General features: G+C 42.4%; 1 protein-coding gene across 1 annotated transcript in view; it reads right to left on the minus strand.

The window, feature by feature from the left end:
* Positions 1 to 17,428, minus strand: part of LOC119234180 (cilia- and flagella-associated protein 58-like) — a 100,997-nt gene extending 83,569 nt beyond the window's left edge. Inside the window, exons 1-7 of the mRNA XM_054690399.1 lie at positions 17,267 to 17,428; positions 12,416 to 12,697; positions 9,914 to 10,062; positions 6,521 to 6,677; positions 4,858 to 5,052; positions 2,329 to 2,466; positions 378 to 537 (exon numbers count right to left, since the gene is read on the minus strand). Coding sequence (XP_054546374.1) covers positions 378 to 537; positions 2,329 to 2,466; positions 4,858 to 5,052; positions 6,521 to 6,677; positions 9,914 to 10,062; positions 12,416 to 12,697; positions 17,267 to 17,275 — 1,090 coding nt within the window. The 5' untranslated portion in view covers positions 17,276 to 17,428. The remainder of the gene's footprint in view (positions 1 to 377; positions 538 to 2,328; positions 2,467 to 4,857; positions 5,053 to 6,520; positions 6,678 to 9,913; positions 10,063 to 12,415; positions 12,698 to 17,266) is intronic.
* Between the last annotated feature and the right edge of the window lie 3,155 nt (positions 17,429 to 20,583).

Below are 20,583 nucleotides of genomic sequence, written 5' to 3' on the forward strand. Positions count from 1 at the left end.
TAATCATGTCTCATATAATGTTAATTGGGTACATTCATTTTAATGTGTCCCCTATCTTCAGTGGGATAAAAAGGGGCTAAAGCTAAAGGTCATGTAGACCCCAGATCCAAGAAGACTGACATTATTTACTCCTGGACGAATACTGAGCAATACTTTGGGTTGAACTCTCTGGGTGCCAATGGAGCCTGCTGAAAACAATTGAAGGTAAGAATGTTTAAGGTATTCAAAATGAGGCCACTTACCAGTTTGAATGTTGTTTAACTGATTTCATTTCACTTGGCTCGTGTTTGTACCCATGGAACCTTGAGTTGCCATATGGGTTTACCAATAAATGTTTCTAAGTGTATAAAACAAAGCACAAATGGATCTTGGGTTACCTCTCTCTAATCCCACAATCTGATTTTTTAGGGTTTCCTTGTTCTGCTCCACATCAGACTTTTGCTCTTCAATCAGCCGCAATTTCTTGTGGATTTGTTCCCTGATTTTGTTGAGCTTCCCGATGTCAAGACGCATCTGATGGACTTCGTCCTCCTTAGCCTGTAATTAGGGCAAGAGGATTAACCAGGCCCACGTCAGTGAGCAGATGATGGCAAACCCAAGAGTGATGAAAGGAAATTCTTCCTACATCAGTGAAAAGTTCTTCTATGGGATTAAATCAAAATGCACACTAGTTTTGAGAGATATTGAAACACTCTTTTTGAGTAAGATGTGTGGTTCTGTAAGCTAAAAAATAATGAAAAGACTGATCAAATCTGATGTCTTAGGTACCACTGAATCAAACAAGAATAGAGTTGTATGTATCATAAATGTGTGAAATTTGTCTACCAATGTTTTATTCCATTAACAATTTTCATAGACTCACAAAGTGAACTTTCTCCTTCCTCAGAGAATATGAGTCTATAGATGGGCCAGGCAACATTAATAAGCAAGTGTACAAGACGGCAAAAGGCACCAAAACAAAAATTCTAGCAAAGGAAAGCATCCAATTTTTGTCTGCGGACTTCAAGCTTTTTGAATTTATTAAATTCACTATTTAAAAATTTGCCACTTTTAGAAATTACTGGAAAAACAACCAGTCCTTTTTCTCCAAATAAAGGTTAATAATTATGCCCAGCTTTTGACAGTGAAGAGACTGAATTTAACTGGACATGCTATTTTCAGATTATTGCCCAAGAGAGAACCCATAGGTTCAGAATGTGATAACAAAAGTGTTCATCTCTCAAGGTGCCCCATTCATGTTATCAAAGGAGAGAATGGATGAAAGGCATAAGTATTTTTACTTTAATTTCACCTTAGGGCCTCACACATTATTTTGTCTTAAGTAGTCTTTTGGATTCTGCTTCAACTTATGGCATTCTCATAAAGAATGGTTTCAAGTCAAACCACGCTAGACTGCTCTAAATGTTCCTGAGCCTCAGACCAGACAGGGTCCAAATTACTTGGCCTAAGGTCCCTTTCGAGTCTAAGATGTTCTAACTCAGTAGTTATTTATCCAGACTCCATGATCAAACTTCAGAAAAATCCCAGAAACTTCCTAATACAGCATGCAAAATAAAATACAAGATGGACAAATAAATGTGTGTGTGTGTGTGTGTGTGTGTACACACGCATGCACATGCTTCCATCGGATTGTCAAAAGGGCCTGTGATACAAAACCTGTCATGATTCATTGCTCAAGTCTATGCATTACTCTTGATTGGTCACTCATTTTATGCTTAGTATTCTAACATACCAGAGTAGAGTTTATGGGGTTTTCAGAATTAAAATGACAAACATAAAGCTGCGCTGTTAAGAATGTAGGCATACGATATATATCCAAGTATAAAACTGCTATCCAATCTTAATTTGCCAGCACTCTTCAAGGAGGGCAAGGAAAAGAACAGATCTGTCTTGAAATGCATACTGGACAGAAGTGAAGTGAAGACCCAAAAGTACTGTTCATCCCCACCCCTCCCGTCTCACCTTCTCCATACTAGTTGTAAAATATAAACTGACTCCTTCGCCACTCACTCATGTAAATGGTTTCTAGCTCTGGGCAACGGGTTACTTGCAAGGCTAAATTACAGGGGCAAACATCTGAGCTCATTTTGGAAAGCATTTGCATAATCATATAATCAATAATCAGGTTTGCAATTTTATGAGTAAGAATGGAAGTTGTCAAACTGTTTGCTTCTGGGCATAAAGCAATCGCATAGGCTTGCGCCTGCCTCTGCTATACCAAGGCTTCTAGGGTGAGCCAATCAAGGGCTCCAACCACAAAGGCAAACCTCTATTAGCAGGAAAAGAGGGAGGGAGTGCTAAGGAACAGATATGCCAATGGGCATTTACTTTGAGCTCCAACGCCTTCTGCTGGTTTTCCTGGGATAGCTGCTCACAAAGGAGACTGTGTTGCTCATTCTCTTGTTGAAGTTTAGAATTTCTCATCTGAAACTGCTCCAGTTCCTTCGCAGCTCTCTCATTCAATATCTGAAAGTGCAGAAAGAGCTGGTTAATGCTTTTTGATCTGATTACAGTATCTGCATGTCCACACACCCTGAAAGCTCCTGGGACAAAAGCAGCAACCACACTTCCTTTTGTCTTGGTAGAAATTGTTCTTTCTCCCCTATGAAAGCACTCAGGCACTCAAACATGATGAATGTTAAATGGCTAGGCAAATGACGCCTTCTAATGAATAACACAGTGAGCATAATTTTTTTTTATCTGAGAGCCTTGGGAAGTCTTGTTCACAGGTGGTGGATAAATATTTTAATGCCTGTTTGCCGTTTGGCAGGCTTCGTGAACGCAACAATTGCTGTAATCATTGCAAATGAACCAGAGATTCAAACGGGTTTTATCAGCTATAGGGCTCGGGAGCTACATCTTCAGAAGCAAATCCTGCATTAACATGCCAGCCACACTTCGTGGGCAGAACTGTTCACTACTGTCGACACAGAAACAATTCCCTTTTAATCCAACATAAGTCAAACCACAGAACAGCAATGGGATGAGGGATATCTATCGGCCTGGCTTCAGTGTCAGAGTTTCCTCTTTCTTCCCTAGCTTTCCTGAGCAGACATGGTTTCATAGAACAGAGGATTATATTTGCAGGGGTAGGGGAGGGTCATTTCTATTTGAAGAATACTGGGAAGATGGAGGGATAGCAGATGGGTTGAAGGAAAAAGAGAGAAAATAATTCAGATATTTAATCCAAAATATAACTTTCAGGCAAGCAAAAGTTAAATATGGGGGATGGGGGAAACTGATCCAATTTCTCATCATTAAGAAGTAAATAAAATATAGACAGCTTTGCTAAAAATTACATTGTTTTACATGATTCCTGGATATTGCTAAACAAAGCACTGTTGTTTTCTTAAAATGTCCCAATACCTCTCAAATTTCATGCTTAAGGGCCTCGCCGGTGGCGCAGCAGTTGAGCACTGGGTTGTGAAGCTGCCCGCAGCCTCAGCAGCGCTGGTTCTATCCCCAACTGCTCCCCGGCCACTGAAGGAGGGTCCCACATGGCTTGCAGACCTCTCCTGCCCCCCGCTGCTCCCCTCAGCAGTGTACTTTTGTCCTTCTGGCCTGCTCTGCTCCCCGCTCTAGCTCTGGTGAATTCTCTCACCCTCCCGAAATTCTGACTGTACCCAGTGCTTGCATGTATAAATAAATAAATAAAATCTTTAAAAAAAAAATTTCATGCTTAAAGTAGTCTTTTTCCCATGGACCTGCACATTATGTATTATCTATTTGATTTCTGACTTTATATGGAATTAATTAAGCAACTGACAAATATATTCTAATACCCATTTTTTAAGTAGAAAAATGTAAGATGTGACAATTCTTTGGAGACTTCCTAAGAGAAAATATTTTCAAGAAATGACTTTTTTTTCAATTACATGAATTGCTTCTTTAAGAAATGAGAGGGGAAAGGCGAGAATTTTGCAACTTAACTTACCTTTAACCAGTGGTATAGGAGGAAGATTAAAAATAGTAGCATTATTTTAAGCACCTAAAAACTGAGTATGATTTCCTAAACTTGAAACTTAAAGATAAACCTGTTAAAATAAAGCACACTATATTCCACAGTGGAATAGTATAATGCAGCAATGAGAGGGAATGGCCTAGCAAGTGAATTGTTTGTCCAATAGATGGAACTTTCTGTACTGATAGAAGTGTTCTCTATCCGTGCCGTCCAACATGGTATCCACTGGCCACCTATGGCTATTGAGCACTTGAAATGGTCCTAGCACATTTGAACTGATTGTAAGTTTTGTGTAATTTATTAATTTATGTAAACAAATTTAGATAGCCACAGATGACTAGTAGCTACCATATTGGACAGCACAGATGGAGAAGTTCTCTAGCTATGTGGTACCAACATAAATCAACCCCACCACCAATATCAAGTGAAAGAAGTTAGACACACATGAGTACATCCGGTATGATTTTCCTTAAATTATAAAAACAGGTGAAACTAAATTCTGTTTAGAATTCAGAACAGGCAGAGAATGAAGGGAAAGGGGAACCAAGAGGCTTTTGGGGTGCTGTTTCTTAGGCTGTGTACAAATAACCCAGATACAACATTCAGGTGGAGAGAATTCATCAGGTTGCACACCTGTGATGTTCACTTTTCTGTGTGTACATTATATGTTAACGGAAGGTTAAAAAGAAATCAACCTGCTGAAGCTGGGGTTCAGAGGAAGATAAGGTAACTATAAGGGATATTCAAAAGCCCAACGTGGAGCTGTGTGGTGTTATAATAATCACAGAGAAGGGAGTTTGCTGTTTTCCAAAGAAAATTCAAAATGCTCCCACAGGCCTGTGACAAAGGCGCCTTATTTTTGAGAGGAAACTCGGTGCAGCCCACACCTAGCCCACCTTCTGCTCCTTCAGCTGCTGTTCCAGCCTCTGAAGCTCCTCCTTGCTCTTCTGCACATACTGCTGCAGAGCCTTGATTTCTGACTGCCGGGTGTCCATGTCAGTTTGAATCTGCTTAAGCTCCTTCTCTAGTTTTTCCTTCTTCCGAGTCTCCCGGGAAGCTTCATTTTGACGTAGCTGGATCTCTTGCTGGAACTATGGCACAAAGGGGACAGGAGGCCAGAGATAAGCTCCTAGAGATGACAGGTCTCGACTAGTAGAAAATCCCCCCTCTCAGCTCCTTCATTTCCAGGGCAAACCTTTATAGTGCCTCAGTGGGAAGTTATCTTTGAACCCCAAGGTTCAAGATTTTCAAGAACATTCTGTATTGTTTTTTAGGGCTTTAACACCAAACATCCACACTGATGGTGGAAAAAGCCATAAAAATGGTAATAAATAAATAAATAAATAAATAAATAAATATGGAAGCCCAAGATTCTAGAGAAGTTAAACATGGAAAGAATTTATCTAATTCTCCATCACTAGGCACCAAATAAAATCTAGCCTTCTACCTAAATAAAAAATTGTGTCTTCCACAAGTCACAGATATTACTAAACAAGTACTGATGGTCAAATTCCAAGAAAGGGGGCCTCCCCGGTGGTGCAGCGGTTAAGCGCTGGACCGCAAAGCGGCCCACAGCCTCTGCAGCACTGGTTCGATCCCCGGCTGCTCCCCGGCCACCAGAGGAGGGTCCCACATGGCGCGCAGACCTCTCCTGCCATGCCCATTGCTCACCTCAGCAGTGTACTTCGTCAATCTGCCTGTTCTGCTCCCCTCTCTGGCTCTGGTGAATTCTCTCACCCTCCCGCGCTTCTGACTATACCCAGTGCTTGTATGTATAAATAAATAAATAAATAAATAAATAAATAAATAAATAAATCTTCAAATTCCATGAAAGGTCTTATCTCATGCTCAAAGAAGTCTTGTATTTTTCTCCGGGACACTACCCCTGTGTTATCTGCTTGACTTCTGACTTTATTTTTTTTTTTTTTAAAGATTTATTTATTTATTTATACAAGCACTGGGTACAGTCAGAAGTGTGGGAAGGCAAGAGAATTCACCAGAGCCAGAGCTGGGAGCAGAGCAGGCAGAAGGACCGAAGTACACTGCTGAGGGGAGCAGCGGGCGGCAGGAGAGGTCTGCGCGCCATGTGGGACCCTCCTCCGGTGGCCAGGGAGCAGCTGGGGATCGAACCGGTGCTGCAGAGGCTGTGGGCAGCTTCGCAACCCAGCGCTCAACTGCTGAGCCACTGGGGAGGCCCTTGACTTCTGACTTTAGATAAAAGTTAAGAATTCCACTAAACGGCTTCCTTACCAAAAAAGACAAAGGGAAACTGCTTTCACAATCCCAAGATGAAGGGCACCCTGGCCTTCACAGGGACATCTTCTTGGGTCAGAACCGAGGGGAACACCCTACCTCAGGGACTTCTCAGCCAAAGGATGTTGGGGGAATGACTCAATACAACTGCTTTTGCCAGAATAAACCAAAGAAACAAGCAGAACAGTAGATGCTTCCTTTGCACACCCAAGGGATTTGAGAGAGGAATGAATAGGCCCTGTGGAAAGACAAAATGTCCTTCTGGAAGGTAACGGCCCTTCGTCTTGCTCTTCTGGGTGAACAGACCTGACTGATGGCCACTTCTGCCTCTTCTCGGGATCGCTCTGTTTCTTGCTGCTGTTCAGTGGTCTGAGCTAAGGATTCTCGTAATTTCACCACTTCTGACAAGAGCTGGTCTCGCTCCTTTGTCACTTCTTCTTTGAACTTCAGTAAATCTCGAATGCTAAAAAGAAGAACACAGGAGACAGAATAAATGGTCACCTGTCAGGGGTCTTTCTTATCATACTCTGAGCTCATTTGCATGGGAAAGACATCGGGCCCTGGGTGGACACCATTCAGGTATAAAAGAGGAAGATCTTTATGCTCTGACAGGCAAGCTGTTTGTGAATCATTAACTGAAAAAGAAATTCCAATGATAATATGATTCCTTTCCTTATTTTTAAAAAATCACAATGTCTTTGTGTTTGCACGTAAGTGTGTGTGTGTGTGTGTGTGTGTGTGTGTTACAGGCATTTTTATAGACCTCCAGACCTGGTAACTAGTTATCTCTGAGGAGTGGAATTTAGAGTAGAAGACTTAAGGGGATGATTTTTGTTCTTTACTTTTCACACCTCTGTATTATTTGATTTTGTTACAATAACATTATATTAGTATCGTCAACTCTTGTAATTAATCCTAAGAAAATGAAAAATTAAAATTATTAATTTAGGAAATTATTTGTTTAATATGTTCACTGGAGGGCTCTGATCACAGCTATAAAGCCTAAAATGAAACATAAACATAATCAAATAACACACATTGCCAGTTTTCTATCCATTCAACCATAGAGATTATTTTCCCCCAATGGGACACAACCCAGATAAAAATGTTCCCAAGAACAAAATTTGGAAAATCGTTCATGACGCTGGTTTTCGGGGGGTGTGTGATAACATTCATTGATTTGAATTGTAAACCAGTTACCTCGGCATTTCAAAAAGTATTACATATGATTTGGCATGACTTTCTGCAGAATTAGCATTTTGAGAGTGGAAAAACTATGCATGATATGACCTGTGCAGCAGAATTAATCTAAGTCAGGCAGTTACTTTAAAGCTGAGAAAGCAGAAGGGAACTTGCACTTGAGACACTGGCAGCTGACAGTCCTCAAATGCCTGCTTGGAACAGTAATTTGACAATGTTTATTTGCCAACAACTTTGATATAGCAAAAATATTTAATAGGAACCTTCAAAACTGCTTTCAAACTCTTCTCCAGAAATGAAACCTCAAACTTGTAGGTCACTATGAAGAGAGATACTACTCCTGAGCACACTGCTGGAGCCAAATTCTGGGCTGGACAGTTGCTCTAGTTCTTCTTACCATGCCCAATTCTCACTACAACCCTTCCTAATGATGTCAGAAGGAAGTGGGGGGAGGCACACAGGGGTACTGGCACAGGTGGTTTGTTGGAGGCTGAGTAGAACATGTGCACATATGAAAGAGCAAAAATGTGACCCCCAAAATTAAAATAATAACCTCCTAATTGAATCAGTTTCCTCATGTTGCTCTTCAGACATTAGTTGCTCTGATTATGCTTGATTTATTTAATAAAGAAATAGAGTCCATTATTACAAACACATCTTCTATTTGTTTCTCCTAGTCCATCCCTCTCAACACCTGCATGTAGAATTACCTCTCAGCATTGGATAAATTTATCTAGAAAGCATAATAAATCTAGAGAGCAGTTAGGTTAGGATAAGGACGCCCAAGGAAGCATATGCTCATTATTGATGCATCAATTAATGCAAAGTGCTGCATGCCCTGCATAGTGTTACACTCCCGGAGGGGAAAGCAAAGGTGTCTTCCTCCAAGGAGTTCGCCCTAGCCAGCAAGGACCACAGCAACAAGTCATTTCAAAACAAAGTGATGAGTGTCACACCAGAGGCAGGTAGGTGTGCGGTCCTACGCACACAGAACAGAGTGACTCTGCAATCTAACCACTGGGTCTGGGCGTGGGAAGGAGGTTGGAACAGAGATGATGATGGCAAAGTTAAGCGGGTTTTGAAATGGATCTTAGAGGATGTATAGTTGTTCACTATGTGGAGGAAGAAATAGCGTTTCTTGCATACCCGACAACATGCTCCAACGTGTCAGAGGCATGACCTAGCATGGCATCGCTGGGCCTGAATCCAGTAAGGCTGCCTGGGACAGATCTAACCAAGTCTCTGCGAGACATGTTCTGTATTTTGGACTACGGTCTTTGCGAATGGGCAGCTGTCAAAGGTGTTCATGCCAGAGTCAGAAGCCTAAGGTTAGAATTTCAGAAGCATAAATATGGTATGTGGAAGGCAGTGAAGAGGGGAGATGTGTCCTTGCAGACAAGGAGACCAGTTAAGTATATCTACTGCCAAATCCCACAGGGCATTGGGCCCCAATGGCACTGGCCATTGGGAGGAGGGAGAGACTGAAGTAATACTTAGAAGACTGAGTCAGTGAGAAGTGGAGGGGTGAAGAGCGGCTCCATTTTTTGACCTAGAATCTGAGGAGGAGGAGGGATAGTGATGAAGCTAATCGTGGGGTGGGGTGAGGAGGGCCTGGGAGGAGCTGGGAATCTGGGCAGAAAGGTTGTAGGTTCATTCCACACAAGTCTTAAAGATATAAACATAAATTTTTACTCATTTAGAAAGAGTAGTACTCATAGAGTCTCAGTTAATTTATTTGTTTGTTTGTTATTGAGGTGACATTGGTTAACAATGTCGCTTGCAACTTAGAGGTATAGGATCTCCCCTGTCAGGTGTTGTTACCACACTACACCCACCACCAAAGCATCCATAGTTCACTGTGCTCCCTCCCCACCCCTCTGTGGCCTTGGTTCTATTGTCAGCTTTGCTGTTAGTTTGTCTTCGACCCTTTGTTTGGTTCCTCTATATTCCACTTGTAAGTGACACCAAAGGGTATATGTCTTTCTCCTGACTAGACATTTAATATAAGATTAAGACTTCTTGAGTGTGGAGAAAAGGAGCATTCAAAGGAAAAAATACAACAGACAGAAAACAATCTCTGGGAAATCCACAAAGGAGAGTGTTGTATCACAAAGAACATTCAGAACAAGGCAAGCCCCAGGCTGCCTACTGAAGGCGGCCTCTGTGACAGCAAGCTCTGCAGGCATCAAGAAGGGGATGACCTGGGCCTCCACTAGTGGCGCAGCAGTTGAGTGCTGGGCTGCGGAGCTGCCCGCAGCCTCTGCAGCGCCAGTTCGATTCCCGGCCACCAAGAGGGTCCCACATGGCACGACAGACCTCTCCTGAGGTGCCCGCTGCTCCCCTCAGCAGTGTATTTCGTAGGTCTGCCTGCTCTGCTCCCCGCTCTGGCTCTGGTGAATTCTCTCACCTTCCCGTGCTTCTGACTGTACCCAGTGCTTGTATAAATAAATAAATATATCTTTAAAAAAAAAAAAAAAGAAAAAGAAGGGGATGACCTACTTGCTATCTTGGTCCATGGACAGTCCGGACCCCTGCTCCACCAGCTTGGTCAGGTGCACTATTTCCTCTTTCAGGGCAAGAATCGTGTCCTTCGCCTTCTGCTCTTTGTCATAGGCTGTGTCCACCATCTTCCAGGCCTTCTCAATTTCCTAGATGGGCCAAGGAATGTCAACAAGAAAAAACTTACTAGGATGCAGGTGCAAGATAAACTTAGTAAATAGGATATTAAGACAACCAGAGTAGAGTTTCATTTATAAGGAAAGAAGATTATATATTATACATTATCCATAAAGTCTATATTGACTTATTGAATTATTCAACACAAGCTGGCAAAGGGCATTTTTTTTCTTGTATGGGTGAGTGTGGCTACAGACTCACATAGTGCAAAGACTGCTGCAACTGGGGAGATTTTCTAATAAAAATGTTAAGACAGGTTTTTAAAATTCAAAATCTAAGGGCCTCCCTGGTGGTGCAGTGGTTGAGCGCTGGGTTGCGAAGCTGCCCACAGCCTCTGCAGCGCTGGTTCGATCTCCAGCTACTCCCCGGCCACTGGAGGAGGGTCCCACATGGCGCGCAGACCTCTCCTGTGGCCCGCTGCTCCCCTCAGCAGTGTACTTCGGTCCCTCTGCCTGCTCTGCTCCCCGCTCTGGCTCTGGTGAATTCTCTCACCCTCCCGCGCTTCTGAGTATACCCAGTGCTTGGATAAATAAATAAAAAATAAATAAATCTTTAAAAAGAAAAAATAATAAAATAATAAAATAAAATTCAAAATCTAAGTATCATTGCCAAGTCTAGAATTTTCACAGAAAAAAAAAAAATAAGCTTTAGCACACAGGGAATGGCCTTGGATCCATGCCCTAAATTTGTGGCTCTCAAAAGATGCAAAATGAAAAATACGTTTTGTCCTCAAGCCTCAAGTAAGCTCCTGGACAGCAGTGTGAGCTTTAGAACAATCCATAGCAAGGTGGTCCTTGCTGTTACCTAATTGTACATAACAGCCTTGGTAATTTCCAAACCCAGGCGTCTCATCAAATGTTTATAGGGAAAAAACAAACCCGTAGCAGGGAATGGAAACAATGACTCAAGCAGCCCTGGCGTTCTTACTGTTATGGAATGCAATGTGGAATATTAACATAAATACTTCAAAGTGAATTGCAGTCATTTGTGTAAATAAACAAAGCACAGTAAATGTTGCCATGGCTTTGAGTTTCGCCCTGCCACTTAGCTGCCTTGCAAAATTTTGTCAAGTGGAATAGGAGTCCTTTATACAGGTAAGAACCTGTAAGCTTTAGGGGAAAACATTCCACTTTTATGTTGACAAGGAAGAAAGTCAGTGGAAGAGAATATTTAATTTAATTTAAATTCATGCTCACTGCTACATTAGAGAGACAGATGCCTCTTAGGTAATGACAGCATATAATTTAGAGATTCAAAACAAAATGTCAGTTTATGGGCTATGTTTTTTTCTGTAGCAACCATATGTACTATTTTGGGCAAACAAATAAAGAATTTTTAAATGAAAATATGATTATATGATGTTTTGTCCAAATCAGCTTCACCATTTAGATTTAATTAATTCATGACTTCCATTTCCAGTTTTTAAATTTACAATAAGAGTGTCTTTTCCATTAAAAATGAATTAAAATGTTCTTATGCTGGTTTTTCAGTGAGAAGAAAATGACAATAGAGAGAAAATGACATTTGAAAAAGGTTGTTTCTAAGAAAAGAGTTAAGTTTTATTTTGCACTGGTCTTAGGAATTCATTTGAATTGGGGTATATTTAATTGCATGTTCTCAAGGGAATTACCTAAACGGTTTATAAATTCTTTCTCACTGTAGGGTTTTGATTATAAATTAAAAAGCCTTAACCTCACGTCACTCTGTGATATACAATGAACGCATATGTTTTGCTTTCAAAATAATGCAGCACACTTCAGGATGAAAAAACAAAGATGTAAAGCAAAAGCATATTTCCTCAACACCCCACCCCTCCAGACTGAATCTCCGTCCTCCCGTTAGGATGAGCTGGGAAGATCAATGTAGGGAAAAGGAGTAAAAGGAGGAAAGATGTTAAAAATTTGTATCTGGGAATTCTTGGGGCAGTCTATCCTAAAACAATAAAAAGTGTGTAAATACGAAAATCTCTTTAACAAGTTATCATTGTTTGATACTTAATTTCTCATCTTGCATCAAATAAGACATATCGAGATTCTTCATGTTGTACTTTCTCATTGCTACTTCTTTTTGCTAACTCAGTATTTCTTAGAAACCAAGCCAGTAAAGTTCTACATTATTTTCTGCATAGTGAGATTCACCTGGGCTAATAATTTTCTCTGAAAATGAACACTATTGCCAAGCATAATGAATGTATAAATCATGGAATGTTTTACTTATTAACTCTTTTATCCCAGCCCAGAGCTGCCCTACAGTGAACGAAAGGTATCTGAAATAGAGGACGCACTGATGGTCACCCTCCCTTGCTTCCAGGGCTAGATCACTGACCTTCTTCAGGGATGCGATGGTGGTCTGATCATCCTGGGAGACCTTCAGGGCAGTGGCCACCTTGGCGGAATTAACCACAATCTCCGCATTAAGCTCTCTGCACTTGGCCATGAGACGCTTCTCATTGTCATAAGACTTTTTCATGACAGCGTGAAGTTTCTCATATTCAATCCTAAACTTTTCCAGGCTTTTGTCTCCCGAAAGTTCATTGAGAACCTCCTGAAAATCCCTTTCGATTTCTTGAAAAGCTGTTTCTTCCAGCACTAGTTTTTCACTCTTTTCCTGTACAGAAGAGTGGGGATGGGAATGAGCATTGTTATACCATTGCTGTGCAGCGCCCCAGGGTGCTGTGAAGAGTCAGATCACCTGGGATAAATTCATGTTAAACCCTGGCTAGCAAGAGGCATTCAACAGGTCCTGACAGCTGTTATGATGATCCCAAGCCCTGGTCTCTCTTCATTCCATACCACCTCTTACTACCCCCCAGGAATGCAAGGGGAAGCCATGGGGTGTTGAGAGCACATGTAAGGAAGTCTTGGTATAGATACCCCAAAGTCACATGTACTCAGTGAAACCTATCTGAAATACGGAATATCCTCCAAAAAGATTTTCCATCAGTTTACCCCCTAAAAAGATGAGGCTAGGTTATCTCCACAAGTATATTAAAATGTGCCGTGCTCATATGCCAGTTCCATACTTGTTTTCCATGACTAGTAGGACAACAAATTATTTAAAAATATAAAACCAGGACCTCCCCGGTGGCGCAGCGGTTGAGCGCTGGGTTGCGAAGCTGCCCGCAGCCTCGGTGGCGCCGGTTCAATCCCCGGCTGCTCCCCGGCCACCAGAGGAGGGTCCCGCATGGCACGCAGACCTCTCCTGCCGCCCGCTGCTCCCCTCAGCAGTGTACTTTGGTCCTTCTGCCTGTTGTGCTCCCCGCTCTGGCTCTGGTGAAGTCTCTCACCCTCCTGCGCTTCTGACTGTACCCAGGGCTTGTATAAATAAAAATAAATCTCTCACCCTCCCGCGCTTCTGACTGTACCCAGTGCTTGTATAAATAAATAAGTAAATCTTTAAAAAAAAAAAAAAACTACCTTCTTAAAAAAAAAATAAATAAATAAATTATAAAAATATAAAACCAGACATATATATAATACAGCTATGACTTAAATGAGAACCTAGGAGTTAGTTACATCAATTTGTATTACCCTGGTGTTAGGGGTTTAATTGTGTTTTCAGAAAGGTAGATCACAGACCTAGTCCCCAATACCTGTGAATGTGACCTCACTTGGAAGTAGAATCAATGAAGGTGTAATTAGTAAAGTTGAGGTCACAGCAGAGCAAGATGAACTCTGATCCACTATGACTGGATTCCCCCATAAAAGCGGGGGGGATTCTTGTCACTATGTGTACTGATAAATGTCTATGAAACTTAGGGTGGGAATCATTTGGCAAGAGATACAGATTTCCAATCATTGTGTTGTATACCTGAAACTAATGCAATGTCAATTATATCTCAATTTTTAAATAGAGGTGGGTGTAGTTTGGACACAGACACACACAGAAGAAAGCCTATGAAGATGGAGGCAGAGATTAGACAGATGCAGCGTCAGGTCAAGGGAGCCCGAGGATGGCTGGCTAGCCGCAGAAGCAAGGAAGAGGCAAGGAAGGATTTCACTAGACTCAGGGAGTGTGGCCCCGCCAGCACCTTGGTTTTAGACTTCTACCCTCTAAAACAATAAATTTCAGTTGTCTTAAGTCACCAAGGTGTGTTACTGTGTTATGGCTGCTCCAGCAAAAAGGTGCACCTACTTCTTGTTGGATACTGCTCAACAGTAAAAAAAGAATGAGTATGGTTAATATTTATTCAGCAAATATTGGTTGAACATCTGCTGTACGTACGTTGGATGGTGAAACCTGTAGGAGCTAGCAATTTATAATCAGTCTTTCCAGGGGGAATTTATATATTACCACTGATGGGGTATGTGTGCATATAATGGAATTATACAATTTGATACCTGCCATAAAATGGATTCAAAGTTCTATAAGGACCTGTAGGAAGACGGAATTACTCCCAGCAGCAAGAATTAAAACGAATTTCACAAAGTAGCATTTGAGCGGGCCCAGAAGGGACAGCAGAATTTTAGAATGGATAGGGAGAGAAAGGCCATTCCTGGCCCATGGCAAGGTTTAAGCAAAGGTTCAAGGAAAGCAGTTATCCAGGATTTGAGATTGGTTAAGAAGTACAAGTTGGCTATCACACAAGAAGTATGATAGAGAGAAGGAAAGAGAAGACTAAACAGGGAATTAGGAAAAATACTTACAATAATTAAAAAATTTTAAATAATATTAATAAATAAAATAAAAAACAGGGAACTAGGGATAGATTGTAGGGGCCTTGAATGCCATTCTAAAGAATATGAAGTGAATTATTCTATAGGCCACTGAACCTTTCAAGTCTTTTAAGAACTAATCAGGTTTGAAAGGTCTTCTTTATGTTTGCAACATTGTGCTTTGCTTTTCTACATGAAAAAGGACTTTGGCACTAAAAACTCTATAGTTAATGAAAAAAATTAACTGAGACACTCTCCAATCCCAAAAAGCAGTCTAGTTTTCCTTTTGCTGTGACAACCCTACTGCCCGATATTGAAAAAGCTATATATTCTTGGTTTTCCAAAACATTTGTGCTACTGATTAAATTTCTAAAGATGACATGAAAGCAAACAGAGAACACATCTTAATACAGCTGTGGAGTCACAAAGTATATCAACAACATAGCAACATTAGCATAACGCTGAACTCAATGGAGGGTTCCTTCCTGACTAAAAGCAGATTATTGCAAAGATCACAATAGAGAAATTTCACAAAGGAGGGGAAATCATATTTAGGAAATATGGTGCTGCTGCTGTTCTGTGCTTTCCCCTTGTTGATGCTAAACATGAGCACACACAAAAATTTATCGTGGCAATGTTCTCAGTTCCATCCCTGTAAATGGTATTAATGTCAACACTTGATCACGAGCCTAATGATTTGTTTGTAGGCCAAGTTTTCCCTGTATACCTGGCATTAGTACAGGAATGGAAAAACATCAAAGAAAGAAAAGTTTTAAAGAAACTTTCATGCACAAAAGAAATTTTTCATGTCATTTAAAAATAAACAACTATTACAAACAAAGCAAAAACAATCTCTTAGTTGTGATGCATCACCAGTTGTTATCTGCCTGTTATCACATACAGTAGTGTCTATTCTAGAAGCATAGTTTCAACATGACCTAATCAGAGAACTAGGATGCCCCTTCATTCAACACCTACTCATGGAATGTTTACTATTTGCCAGACACTGTTCTAGGTGCTGGGAATACCAATTAGAGGGGTAAAGGGAAAAGAAAATTGAAAAAAAAATAGTGAAAAATGAAGCCAGAGTGGAAATGTAGACTTGTGAAAGGAGAGGTGAAGAAAACTTGGCTGAGATCAAGAGAGATGAAAATTAGAAGAAAGGAAGAAATGAGAGGAATAATGAAGGGAAGAGAGACTGGGGAATAATTAGTTTGTAGTATTGGTAACTGGGGTTTATGTATGACAAATGAAGAATGAAATAACCCAAGATGAATATTGGGAAAGAAAAGAAGGACATACCCAACATCAAGTAATGGAAAGAAGCAAGGAGATTAGAAGGAACAGGAAGAGGAAATGGGAAGACAAGAGATAGAATGAGTATAGGATAAGCAGGATGGCCATAGTGTCAAGGATGTGAGAGACAGGAGAGCATAGTGAAACCCAGGGAGCTGCGGAGCGAGTATGAAAGGGAATGTATGATAAGGCAAGAAGGGGGGCTGTTGAACACAGAAAGGGGTGACTAGAGATGGAAGAGACAGGATGACAAGGGCGAGTGAATGTTTAGGAGACAAGAGCAAACTGGAATAGGGAGGAGGCATTATGGGGGTTAGAGTTGCTGGGACCAGCACTGGTTTCATGGACATGACATCTACACAGGATACAGGCCCCACACTTGGCTCAATACTCTGCTATCTTCATCTTAAAATTCTTCATAATTTTTTAACAAGGGACTCTGCATTTTCGTTTTTCAGGACTCCTTGAGAAGTATGTAGTGGTCCTGGCGGGGGCTGCCCACGGGATGGGTGAAATGCAGGATACCCTCTGACCGGGTAATGAAGGATTTGGGAAGGGCCATGGTGGATACAGACTGCATATGGCAGGTGATATCAGGGACCTGAGGTTGTTGAGGTTACACATGAGGGTGCTTATGGACAGGCAGGTGTTCATTAGTGGGTTACAGAAATGACCCCTCACCAGGGAGGCCGAAAATGGGGTGTACTACATCGTGGGGAGCTGAATGGAGGCTACAAAATGCTAACACAGTGGTCAATGATAACCTTCTTTACAGGGTTGTAAAGAAGAGATGCAGATGGTGGCCAGATGACAGGGAACAGCGGTGTAAGGACAGTGAAAAGGGGGGACAGTGTGTATCTATGAAGCCACCTCCTGGGTGTCCCCAGTCCATGAGATATCAGTATTTCTGCATGTTCCTCTCTTGTGGGATCACCTTATGACTCAGAATCTAGGGGGGGTGCCAGTTACGTGAGAGTCCGGGAACTCACGACTTTCCCACAGCTCTTAGTATAGAGTCCATAGAGGGAGTGGGGGTGTCCGCACAACTGGGGGGGCCTGGAGCTAATGGAGCCAGAGTCGATGGGGGCGGGGGGTGAGGCTGCGGGGGGGGGGGACAGGAGGTTGGTGGGGGCATGTCAGAATCCCAGGATAAGTCAGCAACAGGAGAGCGACACCGGGGAGGGATGGAGCTAGAGGCGAGAGAGAGGGCGCGCTGACTCCTGACCTCGGCCATCTTGACGCTCTGGGGGCGGCCTCAGGGGCTGCTGTGGAGATCGCGGACACCGCGCAGGAGTCGGGGGAGGGGGCTGCGTCCTCCCCCCAGCGTCTAAAACCGAACCGCGGCACCACGTTATTTCTATGCCCCGCCGGGGGCCGAACCCCGCGCTCGACGCGTCCTCCCGTCGCCTGGTAACCGCCACGCCCCCTAGGGGCGCCGGCGTACGCTCGAAAGGGGAGGAGCCTCGGAGTCCGCAGAAAATATGCAAATATCCTTGGTGGGCGGGGCCAAGGTGAGGGGGCGGGGCCTCTGGTGAGGCGCGGAGGTGTGCGCGCAAGTCAGAAACCCCCCACCAGGGGGGCTTCCCTGGTGGCGCAGGCGGTTGAGCGCAGCGCTGTGAAGCTGTCCGCAGCCTCTGCAGCGCGGGTTCGATCCCCGCTGGCCAGGGAGATGCCCACATGGCGCAGCAGACCTCTCCTGTCACACCCGCTGCTCCCCTCAGCAGTGTGTTTCAGTAGATCCCCCTGTTCTGTTCCCCACTCTGTCTCTGGTGAATCCTCTCACCCTCCCGCGCCTCTGGCCTGTACCCTGGTTCTTATATAAATAAAATAAATCTTTAAAAAGAAACCCTAGAGGGGAAGGAGAGGGTGAATGGGAAAAAGCACCTGGGAAGGAAGCCGGTGGGGGAGACCCTAAGGGGCCTGGCAAGGGAGAACTGGGCACCAATGCTTCCCTCATTCTGGGTGAGGGAAGACCCCTCAGTCCCGGGAACACCTCAGTTCCAGTTAATCCCAGCCTTTACATAGAAGCTCAGTATGCAAGACACAGCAAGAAGCTAAGGCAGAGAAAGCACAGGCCCTGCCTTTAAAAGGTTTAGTCATCAGTGGGACAGATCTCCAAGGGGCACAGAAACCACCTCCTGAAAATCTACGTAGCATCTGGGGTTCTTTGCTCAAGACCCATCTTCTCTTCCCCTCTCCACCTCCTTTAAAGGGAGTTGGAGTAATTAACTGCCTGTTTGATGAAATGTGCAAAACCCCTCTCTTGTTTTCTTGTTTTTCCCACTTTATCCCCATCCCGTTCCTCATCCTCAACCTCACAGGAGGATTAATGCTTAGAAGGAAATTAAGTTTTGTTTGGATTTATATTTTTTATGAAAAATGGATAGTTTTATTACTGTAAATTTTGCATTTTTCAAAATGGTATTAGACTTAAGAGACCATCTCATTCTCTACTTTTTTCACTCAACCTTCTTCTTAAGGATCTATTCCAGTTACAGATGGTACTGTAACCTCAGTTAATTGCTCTGATTGCTGCCCAGCATTCCATATTGGGCATCCACCCCATTTTACTTCCATCCCCCAAGTGAACACGAAGGCCACCTCCCCCTTTCCAATACCACAAACAACAAAGTGACCATCAACCTTGTCCATGATCCCTTCATGGGGATTTGTACAAATTCCTCTGAAATATTATGCCTAGGAGTAAGATTGTTAAGGTCATGGATGATGCAAGGGACCATCACATTTGGTTACACAACTTGTCCTGCACAACAACAACCAGCCAAGAGCCAAAGAAAACCAAAAATCAGACTCTCTCCTCTTTCTAGTGGCATGCGCCCCACTGGAGAAAAATGTGTCCTTTACTTCCCACAAAGTTATATTCCCTAGTCAAGTCATAAATCGAGAAGGCTGGAACTATCCAGAATTTGAATTTTTCAAATGCATCTACCCAGCAGTGGACACTTTTCTAATAGGCTACTGGTGCCTAGTACAGTGGTGGAAACCCTGGGTACTTAATTTCACTGAGTGCTGCTGGGTGCACACCAGATTTGCTGTCCTAAATTATACTCCAGCCTGTAGTTCTAGGGTATTATTCTGTCCCTCACTCTCATCCTTGCCAGCATGTGGTATTTCATATATTCATAAATACTCATATCTTGTTTACTTGGTGCCAGATACTATTCTAAGTGCTTACAAATACTGACTCATCTAATTAGCCAATTTTCTAATTTCTGTCAATATCATGGAAGCAACGTCAACATGTTTTTGGTTTAATTTACATTTCTCTAACTACCAGTGAAATTGAGCATTTCTTCATAATTTATAAGCCACTTGGGGTCTCCTTTCATGAATTATCTATTTATAGTCTTACCAATTTTTCTGCTGGCATTTTCCTTTTTGATTTGCAGGAGTTCTTTGTACAGTCTAGACATTAATCTGCTTTCAAGACCGGAAGCTTTGCCTGGGGTGTCCTTTATAGGACAACAATCTAATAATTTTGTAGCTTTTAGTCTTTTTTTTTTTTTTTTGCTTTACTTTTTCTGTTTTTTTTTTTTCAGTGTAATTTAAAAAGTCCTTCTCCACCCCAAAGTCATAAAGGCATTCTCTTTCATTTTCTCCAATTAGTTTCAGAGTTCACCTTTATATATGGTGTGAGATAAGGATCTGATTTTATTTTTCTTGATGAAGTGAGCCTGTTTTGCAAATCTTATATTAAACCATTCTTTCCCAATTAGTTTTGGAATGCTCTCAAATCTTTATGGGCTTATCCTGAGTTCTCTGGACCTGGTGCCAGAACGACAAGGTTTTATTATGATTGTGAAATCATTCAACTTGATTGAAGGGCAAGTCCCCCGTCCCTACTTCTGTTAAAATTGCACTGGCTATTCATGGATTTCCATCATCCCATATAATTTTCAGGATGCTTTTCAAATTGTTCATGAAAAAATTTAATTAAAACTTCATTAAATTTATGAATTAATTTGGGGAAAATTAACATTTGTTCAATGATACCCCAGTCATGAACTAAGATTGTATACCTAGTGGACAAGCGGACTGAGGCATAATGTGCATGGAGGTGGGGGAAAGGTGGCAGACAAAGCTGGAGAAGCAGCTTGAACCAAAACTGGAGGCCATGCTAATAGAAAGGGGCCTATTAGGCCATGCTAACAGATATGACAGTAATATGACTCTGGCTGCTTGGTGTGTTTTCAGGAAATATGATTACATATTAGGACTATTGACTGTGGAGCCCAGAGAGGCTCCATAACATTCTTTTTTAAAAAAAAAAAAAATATTTATTTATTTATTTATTTATACAAGCACTGGGTACAGTCAGAAGCACGGGAGGGTGAGAGGATTCACCAGAGCCAGAGCGGGGAGCAGAGCAGGCAGAAGGACCGAAGTACACTGCTGAGGGGAGCAGCGGGCGGCAGGAGAGGTCTGCGCGTCATGTGGGACCCTCCTCCGGTGGCCGGGGAGCAGCCGGGGATCGAACCGGCGCCGCAGAGGCTGAGGGCAGCTTCGCAACCCAGCGCTCAA

The sequence above is a fragment of the Talpa occidentalis genome, unplaced genomic scaffold (assembly GCF_014898055.3).
Source record: "Talpa occidentalis isolate TD23 unplaced genomic scaffold, MPIMG_talOcc4v2.1 talOcc4.8, whole genome shotgun sequence".
In the NCBI taxonomy this organism is placed as follows: domain Eukaryota; kingdom Metazoa; phylum Chordata; class Mammalia; order Eulipotyphla; family Talpidae; genus Talpa; species Talpa occidentalis.